Genomic DNA, 23,896 nt, shown 5'->3' on the forward strand with positions numbered 1-23,896 from the left:
TCATGTTGCACAGGGTTGGGGTGGGGATCGCTGAGGCTTTGTATGCAAAGGGAAGTAAATACATTTCATTCCCTCTTGTCAGAGTAAAGTAGGTCGAGTGTGCATACCCCTATCATGTAGGTCAATGTCCAGCAGCAGTCAGGATGCCTCCATTCTGCTGCAGTCTGCTTTACCACCTACATTTGAGCCATCTCAGCAAACCAGAGGATGATTACTGGGCGACATGGCTCACGACTCCTGTGCACAGCCTCCACGGTGGATAGCATGCAAAAGCGAGGCTGTGACAAGAAAACTGATTGAGCAGACCACTGAGGTACTTAAAACAGTGCTTCTGCTGCATGGACCTCTGGCTCTCTGGATGTACCCTGTAGCATTTGGCAGAATGGGTGTCAAGACTTGTGTTCTGTTGCATACTGCACAATCTCATCATCACAGGGGCACAGCTCTCATCATTAGGAATACAACAAACAGCTCAGGAACAGGAATCAACAAACACATCTCCTTTCTGGCCAGACTGTACAACTCATCCAACTTCAGCAGCAGTGAACTCAACCTCAATTCTCCATTCAACAGTCCCACCTTCACCTTCCCTGTTACTGACTATCACAGCATCCTCTTGGCCACAATGCTGAAATGAAAGTCACCACAAAACAAACATTCAAAGTCAAATTTATAAATCAAACCATCCAATATTCAATACAAATGTTAACTAATCACCCTTGAACGTTCCTCTGGTACCTACCTTCCATGTGTCTTTTCCTGTTCTAGTGTCCCTACATGAGCCTAGTGGCTGCAACATGGCTGTTGGATGGCTGACTTTCATTGAGGGAAGACTGCGAGTGGCCTTACAAGACAACCTCAAGCACCTTTGGCGTTGGAAGGTCCAGCTTTGGTCTGCACCACATTGGCATAGGCGGCTGCAGTCTGGGCTGGCTGGCTGACAGGCAATAGAAACATTAGCTCTTCATCATTCCTAGTAATTTGTTGGGGAGCCAGATGCTGGACTGCTATGATATCTTAGTCTCTTTGAGCACTGGTGTCTACGCTATGATGGCAGCAGTCAGAGTCTTTGTGGCAGCAAGTTAAGCTTCCATGACTTCAGTCTGAGCTTCCATTGCCGCACCCAAATGTTGAGTAAATTCTGCTTGTGCTGCAATGGAAGCCGAGGCATCAGCTATCAGACACTGCATCATGGCTGGGTCAGCAAGTGCGCTCATGGAGCTGGCAACTATTTCCATGCTAGAGAGGATGGGCTCCAAGTCCTGCACAAAGCCCTGTGCAAGTTCATGCTTGACTCCTCTATTCTGCTTGACACTTAAAACATCTTTTTTGGCAGGATTGCCAAGGCACCAAGCATTTCAGTGTACATACTCTCAGCCTTCTTCTGTAGGCTGCCCCATCAAAGTGCTCATCTGAATCTTCTGCAGTAGAACTCAGTGTGACCTCGCCCTCTGGCGAACTGGAACCTGCGTTATCCTCGTCTCCTGCACTGCATCCCAAACTGAGCAACCGTGAGTTATTTTTTTATTATTCTTTAACGGGATGTAGGCTTCATGGCTGGGCCAGCATTTATTGCCCATCCCTAGTTGCCCTCGAGGTGGTGGTGAGCTGCCTTCTTGAATCACTTGCAATCCATGTGGTATAGGTACACCCACAGTGCTGTTAACCTTGATGTGATCCATTGGTTGTGGGATAGGCTGAATTTGTCTATGGCATGTAGCTTTCTTAGTCTAACGTGTATATGGAGTTCTATTGTAGCTTCATCAGGTTGGTACCTCATTGTTAGGTACACCCAATAGTGCTCCTAGAATGCTGTTCTACACTCTACATTAACCAGAGCTGGCTTGATGGTGTTGCAGTAGTGAGTGATGAGGTTGCAGCAGTATACAGTTCTGCTTCAGCTGATGGCCAACACTGTCTCATCAGAGTCCAGTATTGAGCTGCAAGATCTGTTCTTAGCCTATGCCACTTTGCTTGCTGTTAATGTGAGCAGCACCATGGAAGGTGTCCTGAGTGTGAAAATAGGGCTTGGTCTATGTGAGGGCTATTACATCAATTCCTATCAATACTTTCATGGAGAGATGCATTCTGTGACAATTGGCTCAATGAGTGCAAGGTTGAGTAGTTTATTTCTTCTCTCACTCTCTTCACTTGTCACAAGCCCAGCCTGGCAGCTATGTTCTTCATGATTCTGCCAGCTCAGTCTTGGTGGTATTACAGAATTAGCTTTGATGATGGGCATTGGCATCCCTTGAAGCAGAATACTTGTGACCTTGCTACTGTCAGTGTTTCCGCCAAGTTGAAGGGCAAAAGGTGATAATGAACAGGATTTTTAACCTGTTTGACCTAAAGTCATTTATTGGATTCCAGAATCAAAGTTCTGGTCTTCCAGATTCACTCTCCCCTGACTGTATGCCATTGTATTCCCCACCTCTTGATGTATCATCCCGTCAGTGGAATCTGGGATGTTTGTCGATGGGTATGATTTTCTAAGTATGACTATGTCAAGTTATTGATTGAATAGTCTACGGGCAAGCTCTCCCAACTTTGGGGACTGATACCAATTAGCAGTGAAGAGAACTTTGCAGCATCTAGTGGGTATTTGTCATGTCCCGATTTAATGTTTAGATTGCAGCCAAGGAATCCCTACAGTTTGATTCCCATCTTTCTTTCTAGCGTTTTATACAACCATATTGGTTGCTAGGCCACTTCAGAGGGCAGTTAAAAATCTACATTTGTATTACAACAGGTGAAGACACAGGTTTCCATGTCTAAAGGACATGAGTATACCAGTTAATTTTTTACAGCAATCCCACAGCTTCACGGTCACTTTTGCTGCTATCAGCTCTTCAGTTTCTTATTTTTTTAAAAAACTGAATTTAAATTCTTGAACTGTCAAAATGGGATTTGAACACCAGCTCTCTGGATTATTAGTCCCAAAACATAACCACTACATCACCATACTTATGTTGCAACAAGGAACCAAGAATAGCAAGGGGAAAGTATAGATATATCTACGTTTGGTTTTCCATATAATCAAAACTGTAAATCGCTGTTCGCTAGTTAAATACATAAGCAAGAGAAAAAAGTATAAGCACATATTTCAGCTGTTAAAAAAAAAAACTTGCATTTATATCGCCCCTTGCACAACTTCAAGACTTTCCAAAGTGCTTACAACTAAAAAGTACTTTGAAGCATGGAACCTGCTGCACTGTAGGAAATGCAGCAGCCAATTTGAGTACAGCAAGGTCCCACAAACAGCACTGAGAGAATGACCAGATAACATGTTTTAGTAATGGTGGATTATATTAGTCAGGATAGTGGGGAGAATGCAAATAAAAATTCGATAGATTTATTATGAAAACAGATCTTGCAGTTGAAGATGCATTTTATTTTTAAAAATTAGATACCTTCTGTTATTCTGTCTTCCATATCGTGGTCACCTTTGCTCCTTTCCAGCGCTGCTGTCGTAAGGAACACTGGCATTAGAAAAACTGCTATTTTTGCAAACTTTTTAATTTTAACTTAAAAAGTTTTCCTTTTTTTCTATATAAAAGGTATCAAATGTGTTGCTTTTTTTATACAATTTTTTTACAAGGCTACTCATGAGGGATTAGTGGAAATAGATTTAGTTTGTGATTGGATTCGAGGATACTTGCGGACTTCTAATGATCGAAGGTAAGAGTACAACTTAATAAATCGGCAGTTCTTTTAAAATTCCTTTAATAGAGAAGGTTTGATTTTTCAAGGGGGAACTCCTTTCACAGCCTCATTCAGCCGGAGTGCTCAGCAGAGTTTGTGTTCACAATTTCCTGAAACATGTGCTGGTCGATTGAGGTTCCACATCAGGAACATTCAAAAAATCGACCCTGTAGTCTTCAAGTTAGGATCTACAAAAATTCTCACCGAAAGTAGTACTTGTAACATGATGTTAAAGACATAAGGAAATGTGCTGGGAAACAGGAGAATATTCAAATTATTAATGTATCAACTGCTTCACTGATTTCAGTTAAAAACGTTGAGGTAGTGGACAATGAAATACTGAATTCACAGGACTATTTCAGCAAAAATCAGGTTTTCCAACCTTCTTTAAAAATATTTCCTGTTTTTATTCCCTTAACTTCAAAAAAAAGTCAATTCCCCCCCTACTTTTCAGTAAGATCTCCCTCCGTCTACAGATTTTTTCTTTCCAACAACATCACGGAGTATCCTTTGCTTTTTCACCAACCCAGTAAAGGACCTTTGTTCTTTCATTTCACCTTCCCCAAAGAGTATGATCGATCACTTTAAAACAAAGTTTCTCCAAGATGACTTGTCAAGAGATGAGAAATTGGACCTAGTCAATTTTTCCTGAAAGGCTTAGTAATCCAATATAATAGCCAGAAAGACCAACAGAATTTAAGGTTGGAAAGTGGATCAGTTAGTCTGATGATCCAGAAGATAGATAATCACAGGGACCTGGGATTCTTCTTCCTCCCCCAAAAAACCTTGCGAGCCACTGCCTTAACAGTCCAACTTGGAAAGCATTGTAAAGCTTATCAATGTTCTGTACTGGTAAACTGTGGACTCTTAACCAATTAATATCCAGCAGTACCCCAATGCACCACTGGACATCCCTCAGACTTTTCTCTTGCCAACCTGTACCAAGATTCACTGGCTTAGGTAAGTAGGTTTGTTACTGCAGAGAATGAATGCAAAGTTCACTTCAGGTAAACAGAGTGGTTTGGCCTCAGAGTGTTCTAAGTAGTTAAGGAAACTCTTAAGCATGGTGATAAGCATCTTTTTTTGTTCGACAGGCAGAAACCAACAAGTTGTCTCTCTGTCTCTGACACCAAGTCTCCCGAGAAGGGATCTTGACCTCTCTCTACTATCCCACCTCATCAGCATTTCTTTCTTTTTTGCCGTATTTCTAGAGTGTAACATAGCACATGGCTAATACTTGCCCCTCAAATCGCTATAATGGAAGTGATTGACGAAGGAATCTCTTTACGGCATGTAATGTGCAATTTAGGAATCAAAATTACTTCAAGCAGGATTTTGTTTTGTCTGCAACAGCAGATCTGCCCTGTATGCGAAATAGAGAACAGTTAGAAATCATAATAAACACGAAGGCTCACTCACTTCCCAATACTTCAAGTGTTGCCGAAACTGCTGCCCATCCACCAGCACTGAAATATAACCTTGCATTTGTTTGGATTCCAGCATCCAGCAGCAAATCTTCTTTTCCACTAAGATTCTCTGTCAAGACTTCAACATCAGTTTCATTTGCTAAACGAACATTAGAGAAGACCTCATCCACTACATCAGCTTTCAAAATAGTGTGCAAGAACTCTGGCAATACAAAAACAAGGCATCATTAGGGCTATTTAAAGTACAGTATTAAATATATATATTGTTACAAATCAACATTTTTTAAAATCTAAGCTTGGCACTACTACTTATCAATTTTCTACAATTTTCAACTGTAATGCTGTCCTGACTTTTTGCAGGCTTCAGCCCTTTGCATTGGTTTAATTTAAAAAGAACTATGATTCATCAAAATTACAATTTTTGTCATTGACCATAATTTCCCTTCACTGATGTAAAATGACACAGCTTCTATATTGTGATAATCCTGAACATGTGGGAAAACACATTGCTTCAAATCTGAATCTGCATTTTGAATTCCAAATTAAAAATTGATCATTTGGTCTTCAGCATTCATAGTGAATGAATTTAGAAAATAATTTGAATCAGGGTCATACAAAGGTTTGATCCTGAATCAGTCTAGAGCAGCCATATAACGAACTGCCACACATCCCTGATGTAGATGATAGTTGATGCAGACTAGGACCTTAAAAATGCTTCCTGACCAAACTGTACATAAATCTGTTGGAAACAGATCCACTTATCTTATTCTGCTATTCTTTCCTGATGCAATTTTGATTTTTAGAAGAGACTTTAAAATAATGATCGGTTATTTGCAACAGGCGCTGTATTACATTATTTAAAATGGGGCAGGAGGAACCTTCGCATGAGTTTTCTCCGTCCAATTATTTTACAATATAAAAAAGGTGGAATCATGCACCCTTACCAGGCCCACCATGTTTCATTAGCAAAGAATGGGTATTTATGACAGCGACTGTTTAACAATCTAATCCCACTGGTGGCATAACTTTCCCAGAAGGTATGTAACCAGTATTGCATGTGATTGGCTCAAAAACGTATTCAACACTGCGCTGGGTCATTGAATGATTAGGGAAAATATAGAACATTCAATGTACTTCTTAAAGAAACAAAAATCCTTGCCAGCTGAAATACAGCAAATAAACCTTTTATCCTCACATAAAAAATAAAGTAGTAAAAAGGCAATGGTACTTCTACCAGAAACATCAACAATTACTGAGGTAATAAATGAAACTGATGCCCTAATTAGGTCACCTCCACAAATGAAGCTTTGGTCTAGGTTTTCGTAAAATGTGTATTGCAAAGTAATATTCTTCTTACTAGGAATACAACAGCTTACGTTATTCTGTATTGAATATATTTCTAATTAAACAGTGATATAAAAGCAAAACCCTAGACAGTCGACTAATGAACATTTAAGCATCAATCTTTCTTGACGGTAGAACCATCAAGCGTGGATGAACATTCACAAAAATACATTATGTGGTCTGCGAAAGCAGTTACAAAGGAAAGGGTACAAAATACAGTAAACTTGCATAGTTACTAAACAGCAGTTTAATTGACCATGAAACCACAGAATTACTCTTGGAACACTTTCTTGTTTGATAGCAAAAGTAAAAAATACATTGTTGTTACCTAAAACTCCCTCCTGTCCAGATGGTTCTGGAGGGTCACACTGTAATTCAGGATTGCCAACATCAGAATTTACACGATTATGGGTTAAAGGCCTAATATATTCAGAATCTAAAAGTGGCCCTAGATTTGATCCACTCCGTTCGTGATTTGCCAGGTTGGCCGACCCAATGCAGTACTCTCCAGCTGACACATCTGATGGTTTCATGGTGTTCTCCACTAAGCTTCCAGTTAAACAAGATCCTCTGGACATAGGATGGGGGGAGTGGTGTAGTTCTGCAATGTGAACTTTCCCATTATTACAGTGAGACATTATTGATGAACCAGAGCATTGATCATCTGGGACGGATGATGACCGTTTTCTGTAGCCATTTGATACACTACAAGTGTCAGCTGAAGATATATTGTGTCCAGCTGATTGTCCTGCAGCCAAGGAACTATTACCCAAATGATATTTTTTCAATTCTCGATTTTGACCTCTATTTTCATCTTTCATTACACATTGATCATTAAAGTCTGAGATTTCTTCTTTTTCAGTTTTTATGTGCAGAATATCTGGTTTCTTACCAGCTTGTGCTTCACCCATTGTACCACTGACACCCAATTTCCCTCTGTCACCACCAAACATCGTTTCTCTCCATGAATGGTGTGTAGAAGGAATTTGTGAAACCGATGCTCCATTTCGGACTGCTTTGTCAGAGGATAGAAAAGGCTTACAAGGGCCATCAAATGAATCAGTTTCTTTAGTTAAATCACCATCAATAGTCTTAATTCTATGTGGTTTTCTTATTTGTACAGCTGATGCTAATACATCTTCCAACTGCTTGGATTTTGATGGCAGCAGGCCTCTGGATTTATCTTGATCACATGGTAATTGACAAATGCCTCCAGTCCACCAATGGTAGGAGTGACCAGCTTCACACTCCCATAGAATAGCCAGGATTCCATTTTGGTCTTCTTCAACAATCTCCCTCCAAGTTGGGGTAAATGTACACTGGTTACCATGACAATGGGACCAAATCACCAGCAGTTCAAGGTGTTCGCGTGTTAAGTGAAACACTGAATTGGAATGGCTTTCTTTTGAAAATGTATAATCTGAAAAAGAAAGGAAAAAAAGTTGAGAGGTTCACCAAAAATAGTGCAAATCCTTGCCTGGGTGTATCAAACACTTCTAATTCAACATACCTTTATGTTTGACTTCCATATTTTCAATGTCAAATTCCCTCTAGTATTACCTGCAACAAATAACAAATGAAATGCAAAGTTGCTAGTGTAAACTACATCTTAAATGAATAAGGAGCATCTTTTCACTCAGAAAAAGTACAAAACCATTACAAGAACTGCCTAATTCCACCTCCACAATATTGCCAATCTCAGCCGATACTCAAGGAAATAGATAGGGTAGGTTGAGAGAAATTACTTCCACTGGTTGGGAAGCCTAGATCTAGGGAGCATAGCCTAAAAACCAGAGGCAGACCTTTCAGAACTGAAAATAGAAACACTTCTACACAACAAAGGGTGATAAGAGTTTGCAACTCTCTTCGTGAATGCTTCTAGATCACTTATTAACAAAATTCTTTTAATCTCTGATTAAAGTTAACCAAAGCTATTCAGGAATATGGAAAAAGGCAGGCGTATGGAGTTGGGTTGCAGATCAGCCATGATCTCACTGAATGGAAGAGGCTGAAAGGGCTAAATGGCCTACTCCTGCTCCTATGTTCTCTCCCTACACCAACCCATCTCCTGCTGAAACCTTCATCCATGCTTTTTCATCTCTAGATTCAATTTTTAAATATTTATTAATTCATGGGATGTGGACGTCACTGGCTAGGCCAGTATTTATTGCCCATCCCTAATTACCCTTGAGGTGGTGGTGGTGAGCCATCTTTTGAACCACTGCAGTCCATGTGGTGTAGGTATAACTGTGCTGTTGGGAAGGGAATTCCTGGATTTTGACCTAGCGACAGTGAAGGAGCCTCAGTTCCTTCGCCTTATGGCATGTGGCTTGGAGGGAAACCTTCAGCTGATGGTGTTCCCCTGCTGCCCTTGTCCTACTAGGTAGCAAAGGTGCGGGTTTGAAAGGTGCTGTTGTAGGAGCCTTGGTGAATTTCTGCAGTGCATCTGTTATTTTATTCATTCATGGGATGTGGGTGTTGCTGGCTATGCCAGCATTTATTGCTCATCCCTAATTGCCCTCAAAAAGGCAGTGGTGAGCTGCCTTCTTGAACCGCTGCAGTCCATGTGATATAGGTACATCCACAGTACTGTTAGGGGGGAGGGGGTGGGGGGAAGAGTTCCAGGATTTTGACCCAGCAAGTGAAGGGACAGCAATATATTTCCAAGTCAGGATGGTGAGTGGCTCAGAGGGGAACTTCCACGTGGCGGTGTTCCCATCTATCTGCTGCTCTTGTCCTTCTAGATGGTAGTGGTCGTGGGTTTGGAAGGTACTGTCTAAGGAGCCTTGGTGAGTTTCTGCAGTGCATCTTGTAGATGGTACACACTGCTGCTACTGTGAAACACTGAATTGGAATGGCTTTCTTTTGGAAATGTATAATCTGAAAAAAAATGACAAAAAGTTTAGAGGTTTACCAAAAATAATGCAAATCCTTGCCTGGGTGCATCAAACACTTCTAATTTAACATACCTTTTTGAGGGAGGGAGGGAGTGAATGTTTGTGGATGGGGTGCCAATCAAGCAGGCTGCTTTATCCTGGGTGGTGTTCAGCTTCTTGAATGTTGTGGGATCTGCACTCATCCAGGCAAGTGGAGGGTATTCCATCACACTCCTGACTTGTGCCGTGAAGATGACGGACAGGCTTTGGGAATCAGATGGTGAGTTACTCTTCGCAGAATTCCCAAACTCTGACCTGCTGTTGTAGCCACAGTATTTATGTGGCTATTTCAGTTCAGTTTCTGGTCAATTGTAACCCCAGGATTCAGCGATTGTAATGCCACTGAATGTCAAGAGGAGATGGTTAGATTCTCTCTTGCTGGAAATGGTCATCGCCTGGCACTTGTATGGCATGAATGTTACTTGCTATTTATCAGCCCACTGACCTGCTGTCCAGGTCTTGATGCATATGGACATGGACTGCTTCAGTATCTGAGGAGTTGCGAATGGTGCTGAACATTGTGCAGTCATCAGTGAACATCCACACTTCTGACCTTATGGAGAGCCTTTGATGCTCTCCTGGCTAATCTCCCATTCTTCACTTTCCAAAAACTTCAGCTCATCCAAAATGCTGTTGCCAATATTCCATCCTGTGCCAAGTCCCACTCACCCAATCACACCTAATGCTGATCTAAATTGGCTCCCACTCTTCTTCATCTCAAATTTAAAACTCAAATTGGGGTCAAATGCATTCATGGCCTTGTCACTCTCTATGTCTAATCTCCTCTAACCTTATAAACCTCCAAGAACTCTGCTTTCTCCCAACTTTGGCCTCTGTACACCCCAAAATCCCTTTGCCCCACTATTAGCGCCACACTTTCAGCCATCTAGGACCCAAGGTTTGGAATGCTGTCACTAGGCCTCTCTACCTCCCTCCTCCTCATAACCAATCTCTTTGACCAAACTTTTAATCACCCTTTCCAATACCTCCTCTTTCAGCTTGGTGTTAACTTTTGTCCAATTACACTTTCAAGAAGCATCTTGGGACATTTTTCTACATTAAAGGTGCTACAAAGATGTAGCCTTTAACATCACAAACTATTCTCAGAGATCCTGTTGTTCAAACAAAAATCTATACTGCAACGTCTGATAATTGGAGGCAGATGTGTGAGCTTCTACAGACCACCAGGGAATATGGAGGCATTCATCTCCCCTCCCCCATTGTAATAAGAACCAAACTCACTATTAAGGTTAGACTGTCAAAGAATCAGGCAAACACCATTAGGAAACTACTATGACAGATTATCTCCTCACCACAGTCCATTACATAATCCAAATAAAAACTTGTCATATGATTACGAGTGAATTAAACATAGGCTTGAAGGAAATTGGATCCTTCCATTACACTAAATAATAGATAGTCATTTGGTAACACAGAACTTGAGTGAAGCTGAAAAAAGACTTGTCAGAGATTTTCATCTTGCACTCATCAGGACACTTTGCAAGAATACAAGGGGAAAACAACAATTTATACAGTATGAGAAGAGAGTGTTGATTGGTTGGCAAGCAGACTCTGATGGGTAGAGGTGTTGCCATTGATAATGCACCAGTTGATGGTGACTGATAGTTAACTGCCAAGTATTGTTTGAAATTGAAACCAGTCAGCTTGACCCTGATTGGTCAAGGCATTGCCCTGAGGAAGGAGTCAGCAAATGGCCATCACTTATTTTGTTTAGCTTAAACAGGAGCAATGTGTGCGCATGTTCTTTCTATCTGCAAAGAACAGTGCCCTGGGTATTAATATATGTAGCTTCTATTGCACGCAAATGTGCTACATAATGAGCCTGACTGACTATTTCAAATTGGTTGTCAGCATAATTCTTAACATACTGAGGATTATTTAGCAAACGTTGCCCAATCGTGAAATCACATCTAACGTTGGACACTGTTTTGAGTTTTGCAAGGTTGGCTATGGTCTGTACCTTGCCCATTGTGAACAGCGACCGAGTGATGCTGTTTGATATCATCCGTCACTCTTTGGGACATACAGCCTACATACCAAACATCCCACTGGCACTGAAATTCATATACCACATTACTCATTTGTGTGATTTGTTTTTGGCTTGATGGTAGCAGCCTGTTAGTGGCAAATACTGCTCATGTTGCTTGCTACTGCATAGTAGCAGTGTGAAACGGCTAGCTTCACCTGCTGCTCAAATTTTTGAGATACCTTACCCTTCCAGGTAGAGTGGGCATTTTTTTTTAGGGACAATAGTGGCAGCCTTAGCCCCGTTCATGAGTTTGTGTGATATACAGCGGGAAATGATCTGATCAGGGTAGCCGTTATCCCGCAGGATGCGTCTGATGTGCCCTATTTCAGCATTACGTATATATAGTGAACAAATGGCTCGCGCCCTATTTACAAGGTTTCCCATAAGACCAATCTTATTGCGCGTGTAAGAATCCCAACGCGTATATTGACCAGTGAAGGTAGGCTTGCGGTAGATTGTGGTAGAGATCCCCTGACAGATTTTTCAACTAGTACATCAAGAAAGGGGAGTTAATTTGACTGTTCCATTTCAAAGGTGAATTTGAGCACAGGATGGAGCCCATTAAGACATAAGGAAATTATTACATACAGCTGCAGATAGTGAACTTATCATCCACATATCAGAAATATGCGAGAGGTAGGTGATTAGGTGTCATTCTATCGAAGACATGTTTCTCATGGGACCGACAAAGATGTTTGCGAGAGCTGGGTCTAGAGCGGATCCCATGGCAACACCTACATGGGCATACATGGTGTCGTCAAAACTAAACTCAACTGCGGAAGTGGCTGAGTTCATAAGTTCAATGAATACTAATTCACACAATGGTAGCAGGTCTAGATTGCCATGATATTGTGCTGCAGCGCGAATATCTACAGCTTCCTTAAGTGGAACATTGGTGAATAGGCTAGTACTGTCAAATGAGCACATGGACACAGCATTGCTATCAATATGCAAGTCCTGTATGGCCTTCCCAAATGTGAAGGAATCTTAATGTCTTAATGGGCTCCATCCTGCACTCAAATTCACCTTTGAAATGGAGCAGTCCACGATTGGACAACATTTGCTAAATAATCCTCAGTGTGCTAAGAATTATGCTGACAACCAATTTAAGATGTCAGTCGGGTTCGCAGTGTGCATATTTGCGTGTGCTGGAAGCTACATATATTAATATACAGGGTGCTGTTCTTTGCAGACAGAAAAAACCATGTACACACATTGCCCCTTGTATGGGTATTCTTGCAAAATGTCCTGATGAATGAAGGTGAAAGCTTTGATATGTCTCTTTTTTCAGCAATAAATAACAGATTTTTGTATTTAAAAAGTTGTATTTCTCCCTCTGAAGAAATTGCATATCTGAAGTCCAAGTCCAAGTTAACTAGTCTGAACCATATCAAATCAGGAAACTTCACAACCAGATTCCGCTTCAATATTTATTACTTATAGTAGAGCCAACAAAAATAGTAACTGCCAGTGAGGAAGGGAGCTGTACACTCCCAAGTTGAAACTTAATCTCCAGAAAGTGAAGGAAAATAACTTAGGAAAGCCTTTGAAATAAATTATTTCTGAATATGCAATGTCATTAGTTAGCTGTTGATTATTAAAAACATTGAGTATTTTACTGCTTTTGTTGAAAGAGAAATTTTGTCCTCAATATTTCTTCGATTAACATTTTGCTTCTATTCTGATCAGAATATATTTATACTCATGCAATTAGTACTATTGGCTGAATAACTATCTTGCTTGACAAAATAAGTTGCTCCTACACCCTTGGCCAAGTTCATGTCAGCACTCACCAATTTCTTTTTCTTGCCTGCACCATCAATTCAGATGATCATTAAAGAGCCCATAGTAGCATTGAAGGAGTTCACCCGGTGTCCAGATAACAATCCTCTCTCAACTAACATCGCTAAAAAATTGATTAACTGGTCATTAATTTCATTGCCTGCTTTTGATACATTGCTGGTGCAGAACTGTTGCTGTACTGCCTACATATACTTCATTTCTTTACAGTGATGTTTGAGAAAAGGGTGACTGCCTCAGGTCTTTAATCTGCTGAAGAGAGAAAACTGAGGGGGAATATGATAGAAGTCTTTAAAATTATGAAGTGTTTCGACAGATTGGATTTAGGTAAGCTTTTTGCCATTTTTAGAAGTTAAATACAAGTCAGCTACAAATTAAAGACAAAATGTGAGATGTGGGAGGGACTTTTTGTGAAAAAGATTACAAGTACGTGCAACAGATTATTGGCATAGAAGGTTCAATAAGAAACATTATTGGCTTTCAAGAAGGAACTAGACATGTTGTCAACAAATAAAATTCAGGGTTTTTAGAATTCCATTAAAAGAACACGAATATAGGGGCAGGAGTAATTTAATTGTTTCAATTTATGTGGTGTCCTACACTATGGGTCCAGGAAATGAAATGTATTGTCAAATTTACTGCATGATAAAAACGTGCATCACAACCCACTCAACTAAACGTCTGAATAGATTCAGTAGGAGGAAGGCAGAACTATACAACCCAACAACCTTGGTGCCAATCCTCACCAAAAACTGCAGATAGCATTGCAAACTCACTGCATTATCTACAAGCGACTGGTAACACGCCCAATGTGTAGAGGACAGGGCAAATGTGACTACACAATATGTGGAATATCATATTCTATAGTTGCACATTTTTAAACAATATATTCATCATACATAACGATAAAATGTTGGAGAAATTCAGTGGGTCAGACAGCATCTGTGATGAAAGAAACAGTGACTGACCTGAAACGTTAGCATGAGGAAAGAAAAACAGAGTTAACTGTCCTGCTGAGTATACCCAATATTTTCAGTTTATATTTCAAACTACCAGCATTTTGGTTTCGCAATATTAATTGATTTAAAAAACCAGATGTTTACAAACATGGACATTTAGATCTTAAAATTTTGTTCGTGGGCATCTGGATTAGCATTTACCTTACTGATGCCAATTCACACATGGGCAGCCCTCCCCCCCCCCCCCCACCCCCACCCCCCCAGCAGACCACCCACCTAGCCCAAGACCCCTCAGACCACACCCTCAAGTTCCAGCCCCAACCGTCCACAACCCTCTCAGCTCCAGCCTCCCCGATGAACTCTCTCCTGCATCTCTACTCCTTTTTTAATCCAATTTTTAAAATTAATTTAATTTTTACTCATTTATTTTCAGTTTTTATTTATTATTTTATTTTTTCATTTTAAAAAAATCTTTCTCCCCACCCCACAGGGCCACCTGTCACTTGTTTCTCTGTTGTGATTTCACAGAGTGCTCACCCTTGTTCCGCTATTAACACATTCGCCATTATCAGCAACTTGTTTAGTCCTTACCACTACCATTAAGACTCCCATTGTCTTGTGTCCATGACATCTTTGATTGACAAAGATCTTCTTATCTCCCACCTATCCCTCACATTTCTACTTCTCTTCAGCTCTGAAGTCATACGACTTGAAACGTTAACTGTTTCTCTCTCCACAGATACTGCCAGACCTGCTGAGTTTTTCCAGTATTTTGTGTTTTAATTTATTCTAGCCCCCTCTCCCAGCCCCAACTACTCCCCCCCCCGCCTCCCAGCCCCCCGCCAGCTTGAATCCCCACTCCTCACCCCACCCAGCTCTAACACCCCCTCACAGCCAACCCAAGCTCTTGCCCCCCTCCCAGACCCCTCAGCTCTAACCCCCCTCCCAGTCAGACCCCCAGGCTCCTACAGCCCCCTCCCCCCAGCCACCCCGCAACTCTAGCCACCCTCAGCTCCAGCCCCCCCGCTCTAGACCCTCACCTCCCCCCCCCCCCACCCAAGTTCTAAACCGCCTCCCTCCCTCCAAAAGCTCCGGGCACATGCCAATGGGATTCCTCCCCAGGTTACAAACATTTTAACTAGAACTTTCCATCCGGTTTCCCCGCTGACACTTCCAACCAGCTGCGAGCAAAGTGGTCGGGGTGAATCTTACCGGAGGCGGGGGAAGCAGAGGCTCAGTCTGGGGCCGGGGGTAGGGCCGCTCGCCTCGGCTCACTCTGACTCCCGGAGCCGCTGTGGCTGAGTGAGGCCTCGGGGAGCGGGTCCGGGTCAGCGCGGCGGCCTCTCCTCCTCCTGTCGCTGCTGCTGCCGCCGGCTGGGCTGGGCTGTGCTGTGCTGTGGGAGCCGGGGTCTGGGTCTCAGCTGCTGGAGCCTGATCTGGATTGAAGATGGAGGATGCCCCGGTCAGACTACAGTGTCTCCTCTCGGCCAAACTGCAGCCCGTTCACACCAAACGCAACTTTCGAAATGTGCCTCCCACCAACAAGCCTCACTTTCTCAAAAGAGTGTAGGAGGGACAGAAAGCTTCGCATTTAAATGAGCAACTTTTTTCCCTTTTTTTTAAAAAAAAAGGAAAAGTAAACACAGCTCTGTCTAAATACCTGGAATGTCGACGCTGATTTGTTTTGTTCTCTCCACGGATATTACCTGACCTGCAGAACATCTCCACATTTCAAGAAAGATGTGAAGAATTAAGAGGATGCAGAAAAGATTCAGGACAAGAATGGTTCCAGGGATCAGGACCTTCAGTTACGTGGATAGATTGGAGAAGTTGGGACTGTTTCTCTTTGAGAAGAGCGGGTCGAGAGGCAGGTTGGCCAACTGTTCTGGGTTTTCCAGAACTGTCCCATAATTCAGCCTTTTTGTCCTGCTTCCCAGATCAGGCCTTCCCAGGACATAGTTTGTCCCAGATTTCTTCCGCCTCTGCAGACTGTGTCTATGCATGCATCACTGTGGCAGATTGGTGGTTTGTGCTCAGGGCTCTTCAGCGGGTGTAGGGTGACCAGATGTCCCAGTTTTGCTGGGATATGCCCAGATTTTCATTAAATGTCCAGACAATTTCCTAAAAATTAGTTCAAACATCCTGGTTTTCATCTTTTCCCTTTTTGTCAAATATAAAATAGGCCTGAGAGGAGAAAATCTGTGTGAAATTTTGTCCTTTATCCTATAAACACCCATCAAATTGCATTGCATGAAGCAGACCAGTATCCCTACCCCCCGTCCTCTTGATGTCTCCAAGAGAGTTGTCACTATCTTTTTGCTGTTGACGGCTCCATTGCTGATGACAGCTTTTACATGATCTACAGAATAGGTTTGCCAACTCTAGCTGGACATATTCTTCAAGGTGTCATCACATGACCTCCCACATTCAACTGCCCTCCCCCAGACTCCTGCCATTGGTCATCCAACATGTCAATCATCATGGAGCCCTGTCTTCCCATAGCTTTTCAATGTGTTCTGAATTCACATATGAACAAATGAATCAGAAGCAGGAGTAGGCCATTTGGCCCCTTGAGCCTGCTCCACCATTCAATAAGATCATGACTGATCTGATTGAGGCCTTAACTCCAGATGCCTGCCTAGCCCGCATGTCCTTTGATTACATTGTTTATCAAGAACCTATCTGGCTCAGCCTTAAAAATATTCAGGAAAGCCTCCACCTCTCTCTGAGGAAGAGAGTTCCAAAGACTAACAACCCTCTAAGAGAAAAAAATTCTCCTCATCTCAGTTTTAAATGGGACACCCTTTATTTTTAAACTGTGTCCCCTAGTTCCAGTCTCTCCCACAAGGGGAAATATCCTTTCAGCATCCACCCAGTCAAGTCCCCTCAGGATCTTATATGCCTCAATAAGATCACCTCTCATTCTGCTAAACTCCAATGGATACAGGCCCAACCTGTTCAACCTTTCTCCATAAGATAATACCCCCATCCCAGGTATCAGTCAAGTGAACTTTCTTTGAACCACTTCTAATGCATTTATATCCTTTCTCAAATAAGGAGACCAAAACTGTACACAGTATTCCAGAGGTGGTCTCACCAGCTGTACACCTGTAGCAAAACATCTTTGCTTTCCTTTCCCCTTGCAATAAACAACAACATTCCATTTGGCTTCCTAATAATTTGCTGTACCTTCATACTAACTTTATGTGATTCATGTTTCAGGACACCCAGATCCCTCTGCACCTCAGAGTTCTGCAATCTCTCTCCATTTAAATAACATACTGCTTTTGTACTCTTTCTGCCAAAATGGACAAGTTCACTTTTTCCCACATTATATGCCATCTGCCACATTTTTGCCCACTCACTTAACCTATTCATATCCCTTTTCAGGCTCCTTATGTCCTCTTGATAACTTGCTTTCCTACCTATCTTTGTGTCATCAGCAAATTTAGTAACCATATATTTTGACTTTTGAAAAGCTGGTTATCCTAAGTGAATGTTTTGGGGGTGCAATCCGAGCTAGCATTATCAGGCTTGGGGTGGTTTGCGGGGCTGTGTCAGTAGTCTCATGTACAAATTAAGGACTGATTCCTCCCCCTCCCCTCCCCCCATTCCCGCAGTCTTGGCAGCACCCATTTCCACTGTTTTGCCAGCATGCTCCCCCCACCCCACTCCCGTGTCCTCACCAATACCATCCCTGCCAAGGTGAAGTGTTCCCTACTTTAATCGTCCAGGGTTGGTCATCCTGGTGAGAGGAGATTTGATGGAGATATACAAAATCATGAGGTATCTGACCAGAGTAGATATGGAGAAACCATTTCCATTGGTGGAAGGACTGAGAACCAGAGAGCACCGATTTAAGATGATTGGCAAAAGAAGCAATGGCGACATGAGGACAAACTTTTGTTACACAACAAGTGGTTAGGATGTGGAATGCAGTGTCTGAGAGTGTGATGGAGGCAGATTCCATTGTGGCTTTGAAAAGAGAATTGGATCATTATCTGAAGAAGAAAAATTTGAAGGGCTATGGGGGAAAGGTGGAGGAGTGGCACTAGGTGAATTGCTCTTGCAGAAAGCTGGCACAGACATAATGGCCAGCATCTTCCAGCCCGCCTGTGGCGGGTTCCCCCGCATCAGGGCCGGTGAGCCATTGAAATCTCCGTTCACACTGGCGGAACTGGAAGATTCCGCTGGCACGAGGGGCTGGAAAATTCCAGCCAAGAAGCCAAATAGCCTCCTTCTGTGCTGTAACCATTATAAGATTCTCTAACAATGAAAAAATAAACATAATGAGCCAGAATTTGCTGAAAAAATAACAGCGTGCATCACTCAGAAATTTGTAGCAACGAAGAGACACCCCATGAATTGTGAGACGCAACAAGTTGCTGGATGATTTGTGCTGCTCTGCTATTAGTATTGCAAAAACAGCATCTCACGCTTAACATCTTCATAAGTTTCATGAAGTTGCTTCAGTTGCACTTGAATTGACAATTAAATTATTTCGAGTTATCAACAGTCACAGATTGCAACTCTTTCGAGTACAATCACAGTTCTTGGTTTCCGGGAGTGGGACATGAACCCACAACCCTCTGATTCAAAGGCGAGGGTGCTATGAACTGAGCCACAGCTGACACCTCAATTGACAATTAAACTTGCTACAGAAAGTTAAGTTTCATAATTAAAAGCTTTAAGTACTCGTTTAATGATGTCATAATTCTTAATGATTGCCAACCAACCTCTCTGGCCCATTAAATGAATAATATAGGTGTGAGATCTCATTCCATTAGGCAGTGAATCCTTGTTGGAGGTCTTAAAAATGCCAAGTTTTATATGTTTTTTAATTTAGTTTCTTGCTTTTCCTTTCTGTCTCTTTTTTCTCTCTCAATTCAATCATTCTTTCCCTCTATTAATTTCTCTTTTCTGTACCTAATTTGATATTGTATTTCCCTCATTCACAATCCTTCCTCTGTTTCTTTCTCAATCCTTAAAGCCCATTGGTTAAGCTTAAACCAAGATTCCGGATGACCTGTTGCACCTACAGCAACTTCAGGGCAAGAACAAATTGAGCTGAAGAGTGCAGGAAAATATCTGTCTAATCAGGCATGCCATGAGATGCTCTGCACTAGCTAATTCTGTGCTAATATGCTCACCATTTCTTCTCCAAGACAGATAATGTCCTATGAATTCCACAAAACACCCAATTTCTGGATCAAAGCTCCTGACAATTTAGCCCTTCAACATGGTAAATAGATTGACTGCATGGATTTTGCCAATTTGCTTCATAATCTTTAAGACTTAAATTATTTGAAAGTTTTTGATTAGATTTCTTTGAAGTTTCTCATGAAGACACTACCCTAGGTTTCCCACCTCCTTCCTCCATTTTTCATTCAGCCTTTGCGCTAAGTGACTTCTCATCCATTGGTGATTTCAATCTCCTTTCAGCTCATCTTATTCTCTCTCCCTCCATATAAATTTCCTTACCAATGTTCATGGCCAGCCCTGTGACACTACCATTTCATGTGGCCTCTTTACAGGCAAGTGCATCCCTGGCCGCTTCCTTGCATCCTTCACCACCCACATTCCTATAACCCCTTTCAAACCGTCTGAATCCATCCTAAGAAAAACTCTGCTCTAAGTCACTTACAACCGTACTTTCAAACATTTGCCTTTGGTACATTAGTGCAATGGTTACCTTACTGGATGAATAATCTAGAAATTGTGACTTGAAATATTAACATTTCATTTTGAGAATTTGAAATCTGTTTTAAAAATCTGTCAATTAAAAAAGTGGACATGAAGCTGTCAGATTGTCACAAATTAAACTTGTTCCAATGGGGAAGTAAACCTGTTATCATCTCTCAGTCTAGCCTTTATGTGAGACTGTCCCATGCCAAAGTGGTAACATTTAATTGCCCACTGACGTGGCCGAGCAAACCATTGCAAAAAATACCTTCATTGAACAAACTGCAATGATTCAAGGAAGTCTACCACCAGCTTCTCAAGGCAACTAGGGTTGGCCAGCCTTGCCTGCATCAACCAGAAGATTTTAAAAAAAATTTACCATGATATATCTGTAATTGTTAATTTACTCAACCATTCCAAGCCTGATGTCCTTCTCTCCAGTAAAACTTGCTCTTTTCCAGTCTGGTTGTTCTCCTTAGTCTGGCCCCAGCCTTCACTCTTAAAATCCCATGGACACAGACATGGGTGTATCTGATGCATAACTGATGATAGTTGATGCTGTCAGTGAGAAAGAAGGTGAGGATGTGAAACTGGCTTGTCAGAAGCTGAAGTGGAAAAGGGGCAGGAGGTGGGCTCCATGGCTAAGATGAGTATGTTCAGAGAAAGATGAGGAAGAAAATGGATGGGTGCACAAATCAGTGGTCAGAAGGAGGGTGAACTGAATGTTGAAAGGGAAGGTAAAACTGAAGGATAGTCGGGAAGAAATGGCAGCTAGGTGCATTTCTTCATTTCGGACAAAAGAACTCATGGGTTCCTTGCATTTACACACCCCCCCCGCCAGTGTGATTGAAGACAGGGGTGCTCATTAAATCCAGCAAGAAGTCTAACGGCCTCCTACCTGCCTGCCCTGCCCCCACCGTAATTATACCCACAACAGGAGTGGTGTTGGGTGGCCTGCCCACCAAGGGCCAATTATTTCCCACTTAAGGGCCTCATCCCGCTGCCACTGGGAATTAACTGACGGCAGAAGAGGCCTGTGCCAAGTGGCCAGCCTGCAGGTTTTCCTGTGCAGGCTAGTGGCAGGCAAGGAGGGGGTATCCCTCCTGGGCCCTTCAGAGGGCCTCCCACCCCCCAGGTTTTACCATCATCCCAGATTGTCCTCCCGCCTTTGACTTCTTTAACCCCAAACCCCTCACTCCCCTTGCCAGTTTGGCACCTGGCAAGAATCGCCTCACCCAAATCCTGATCCAACGTCACACGCCTCTGTCCCAAAGTACTGGAGAGCTGCCAGACTCTAATTGGCTGGTACTTCCCTGAGGTGGGACTTCCTGTTCCTGAGGTACAGAAATCCCATCTCCCACCTATTAATGGACAATTGATGGGGACAGGCAGTGTTCTCACCAGTGGGCTTCCCCTCCCCAAGCATAGGGGTAGGGAATCTGGAGCCTCATAAAATTTAGCCTTCAGAGTCTGAAGTTAGGATGGAGGAGGGAAAAGTCTGTAAGTAGTTTATAATGGACAGAAATAATTTGGAGTCGTTGTTGCTTTCAATTATGACAACTGAATAATATGTAGTTTTGGCCAAGGAGACGGATCAGCGGAACAGAGGTTGTCCAGCCAAGTCTTGTGGTGGACAGAAGGCCAGTTGATTGCCAAGTGCATTTGAGGCATTTGGACAGAATCTTGTGCCTACCCTGTGATGAGTTTGGTGACGGGCACGGATTTAATCGGATGGAAGGGTGACAATGGGGGGACCCTGCCACCTTATTGCCTCCTCCCATATTAAATCCATGGTGGAAAGGTCCATAGACAGCCTTCCAGCCTGCCGCCAATTGAGGCCTTGAATTGGGCATTTAATACATAAGGGTCCCATCCTGCCATTGCTGGCATTAATCCCACAGTAGGCAGGAGGCTTGCCATGCGAGGAGCATGACAAGCAAACCCAGGCACCTTTGCTTGGGGGTTCCTGGGGAGGAGGGGGGGATTTCCCTTGTTTCCTCGTTCAAAAGCACTCAGCTTGATTGACGGACCCAGCACTGGGAAAGGTGGAGGCAGCTGAAAGCCACTTCCATCCCTTGTTGACGACCCCACTCCCCAGCAAATCTTGCAACCCCCTCCCCTACATCACTCACCTGTGCCTGGGTCCCTTCTCAATCCTAGGCTGCAGTTGGATGTAGTACCTCTGATTGGCCAGCAGCTCTTGGTGGATGGGACTTCTGTCCCAGGGTCCTTGATCTGGGGAATGCCCACCATTGGGCTGTTAAGTGTCTAAGTGGCACAAGAAGCAGCGAAAAGAGGCAACTTGGGGGTCTTGCCAACTCTCCAGCCAGAGGCCAAAAACCCCCTCGCCTCCACAAGATTCTGCCCATTGTGTTACTAATTAAACACATAATGCCCCCACGCTACCTGTAATTTTATTTTAAACATTTCATTAATGGACTTTTTCAAAACATGAATGTAAATAAAGGTTCGAAAATAAAGGAAACAAAGCTTTAACTTTAATAGTAATGTAACAAAACAGGAAATGAATCTAGTTTGGACATCAACTTGATTAATTACCCAATAGATCCGTGAACTTTGGGCAGAATCTTGTGGAGGCGATGGGGGTCTCGGCTATCGGCTGGACAGCCAGTGAGACCCCCGTGCTGCCTCTTTTTGAGAAGGCCCACCACATCTTGTGCCAATCAGGCACTCAACAGGCCAGCGGCCCTTACTCCAGGATCAAGGACTCCAGGGACAGAAGTCCTGCCCGCCAAGACCTGCCAGCCAATCAAAGGCCAGCAGCTTTTCTGTACTTACTGCCTTCATGGAGGCAATGGTTGTTGCTGGTACTACACCACCCGAAGCCTTAGATCGAGGTGGGACTCAGGCACAGGTGAGTGATGATGGGGGTTCTTGCGGGATGGGGGCTTGTGAATGGGAGAGTGAGGTCATCAGCAAGGGAAGGAGTATGGTTTTCAGTTCGCCTCCCTCTTCCTGATGCCCAGTCCCTCAATCAGGCAGACAGTGCCTTTGAATGAACGACCCCTCTGCCCAGGAGCCCAGAAGAAAACACGCCAGAGTTTGCTTGTTATGCTCCCTGCATGGTGTGCCCTGTGCCTGCCGCTAGGTTAATACCAGCGGCGTCGGGATGAGGCCCTTAAAGGCCTCAATTAGCATTGGGTTAGGTAGGCTGTCATTTGACTCATGATTAACCTTTTTTTTATATTGCTTGATTTCACCATTCAAGGATTAAAAGTGGGGGAAAAAAACAAGAGCTGGCATGCTATTCAGTCCATTCGAGTGTCTAAAAAATGGCAGAATCACAATTATAATGCAAATAAACTTGGGCCTCGGGGTTCTTCTATCACACTGAGAGCAAGAGACTAAGATTACAACTTTACTCCTGTATTCTAGGTGAAGAGTTCACTGGTGTTGGGTGGAGGGAGTACAGTGAATCTACCCTAGTGAACAGAGTTCAGGCATAAAAGGCTAACATTAATACTTAGCAGAGGGACTCGGGGTGTAAAAAAATATTTTCCGGCAACTGAAATGTGAACATAATCTTTGCCAACTGAACAACTTTCCAGATCATCTGAGCCCAAACACACCATGAGGGAAAGTGCACCTGGTGCCATGTGACAGGAGTATTACAAGGCATAGCGTAAAGCAAAACATTCAAGTCTTGATCTCTAAAGGGTGGTTCTTTTGAACTCTTGAGAGATGATGGTGATTGACAGCATTGTAGTCCTTTATTTTCTTGGCAATAGAAGCCTTTGTACTTGGTAGGAAAGGGGACGCTGAAGGGTGGGACATGGACAATGCTGCTGCAAATATCACAGCAATTTAAATAACATTGAACAAAGGAACCAAGTGCATGAACAGTGAATTGAATAAAAACGGTCTATTAGGTCCTCGCTAAAGTCATCAAATTTCTGTTCTATGTATAATTAATCCCATCATTGCACAGCTGACTGAGAAATAAATGGTTGCCAAGAGAAGTCAAAAAATTGAATG

The 23,896-nt window shown here is 42.8% G+C and overlaps 2 protein-coding genes across 7 annotated transcripts in view; one reads left to right on the forward strand and one right to left on the reverse strand.

The window, feature by feature from the left end:
- LOC144692395 (uncharacterized) overlaps window positions 1-15,723 on the reverse strand; it is a 31,318-nt gene extending 15,595 nt beyond the window's left edge. For 2 of the 6 annotated variants that reach the window (XM_078561203.1, XM_078561201.1), the window contains exons 1-5: window positions 15,431-15,723; window positions 7,984-8,033; window positions 6,802-7,893; window positions 5,122-5,331; window positions 3,411-3,461 (exon numbers count right to left, since the gene is read on the reverse strand). In XM_078561203.1, the coding sequence (XP_078417329.1) occupies window positions 3,411-3,461; window positions 5,122-5,331; window positions 6,802-7,893; window positions 7,984-8,002 (1,372 nt within the window). In that variant the 5' untranslated portion in view covers window positions 8,003-8,033; window positions 15,431-15,723. Of the gene's footprint in view, window positions 1-3,410; window positions 3,465-5,121; window positions 5,332-6,801; window positions 7,894-7,983; window positions 8,034-9,438; window positions 9,544-13,252; window positions 13,309-15,430 lie in introns of those variants that run through there. The other 4 variants (XM_078561202.1, XM_078561198.1, XM_078561200.1 and 1 more) reach the window with 3 other exon arrangements.
- Window positions 15,724-15,812: 89 nt separating this feature from the next.
- Window positions 15,813-23,896, forward strand: part of LOC144692397 (E3 ubiquitin-protein ligase RNF170-like) — a 50,657-nt gene continuing 42,573 nt past the window's right edge. The window contains exon 1 of the mRNA XM_078561204.1: window positions 15,813-16,089. Coding sequence (XP_078417330.1) covers window positions 15,977-16,089 — 113 coding nt within the window. The 5' untranslated portion in view covers window positions 15,813-15,976. The remainder of the gene's footprint in view (window positions 16,090-23,896) is intronic.

Source organism: Cetorhinus maximus, chromosome 17, assembly GCF_964194155.1.
Source record: "Cetorhinus maximus chromosome 17, sCetMax3.hap1.1, whole genome shotgun sequence".
In the NCBI taxonomy this organism is placed as follows: Eukaryota; Metazoa; Chordata; class Chondrichthyes; order Lamniformes; family Cetorhinidae; genus Cetorhinus; species Cetorhinus maximus.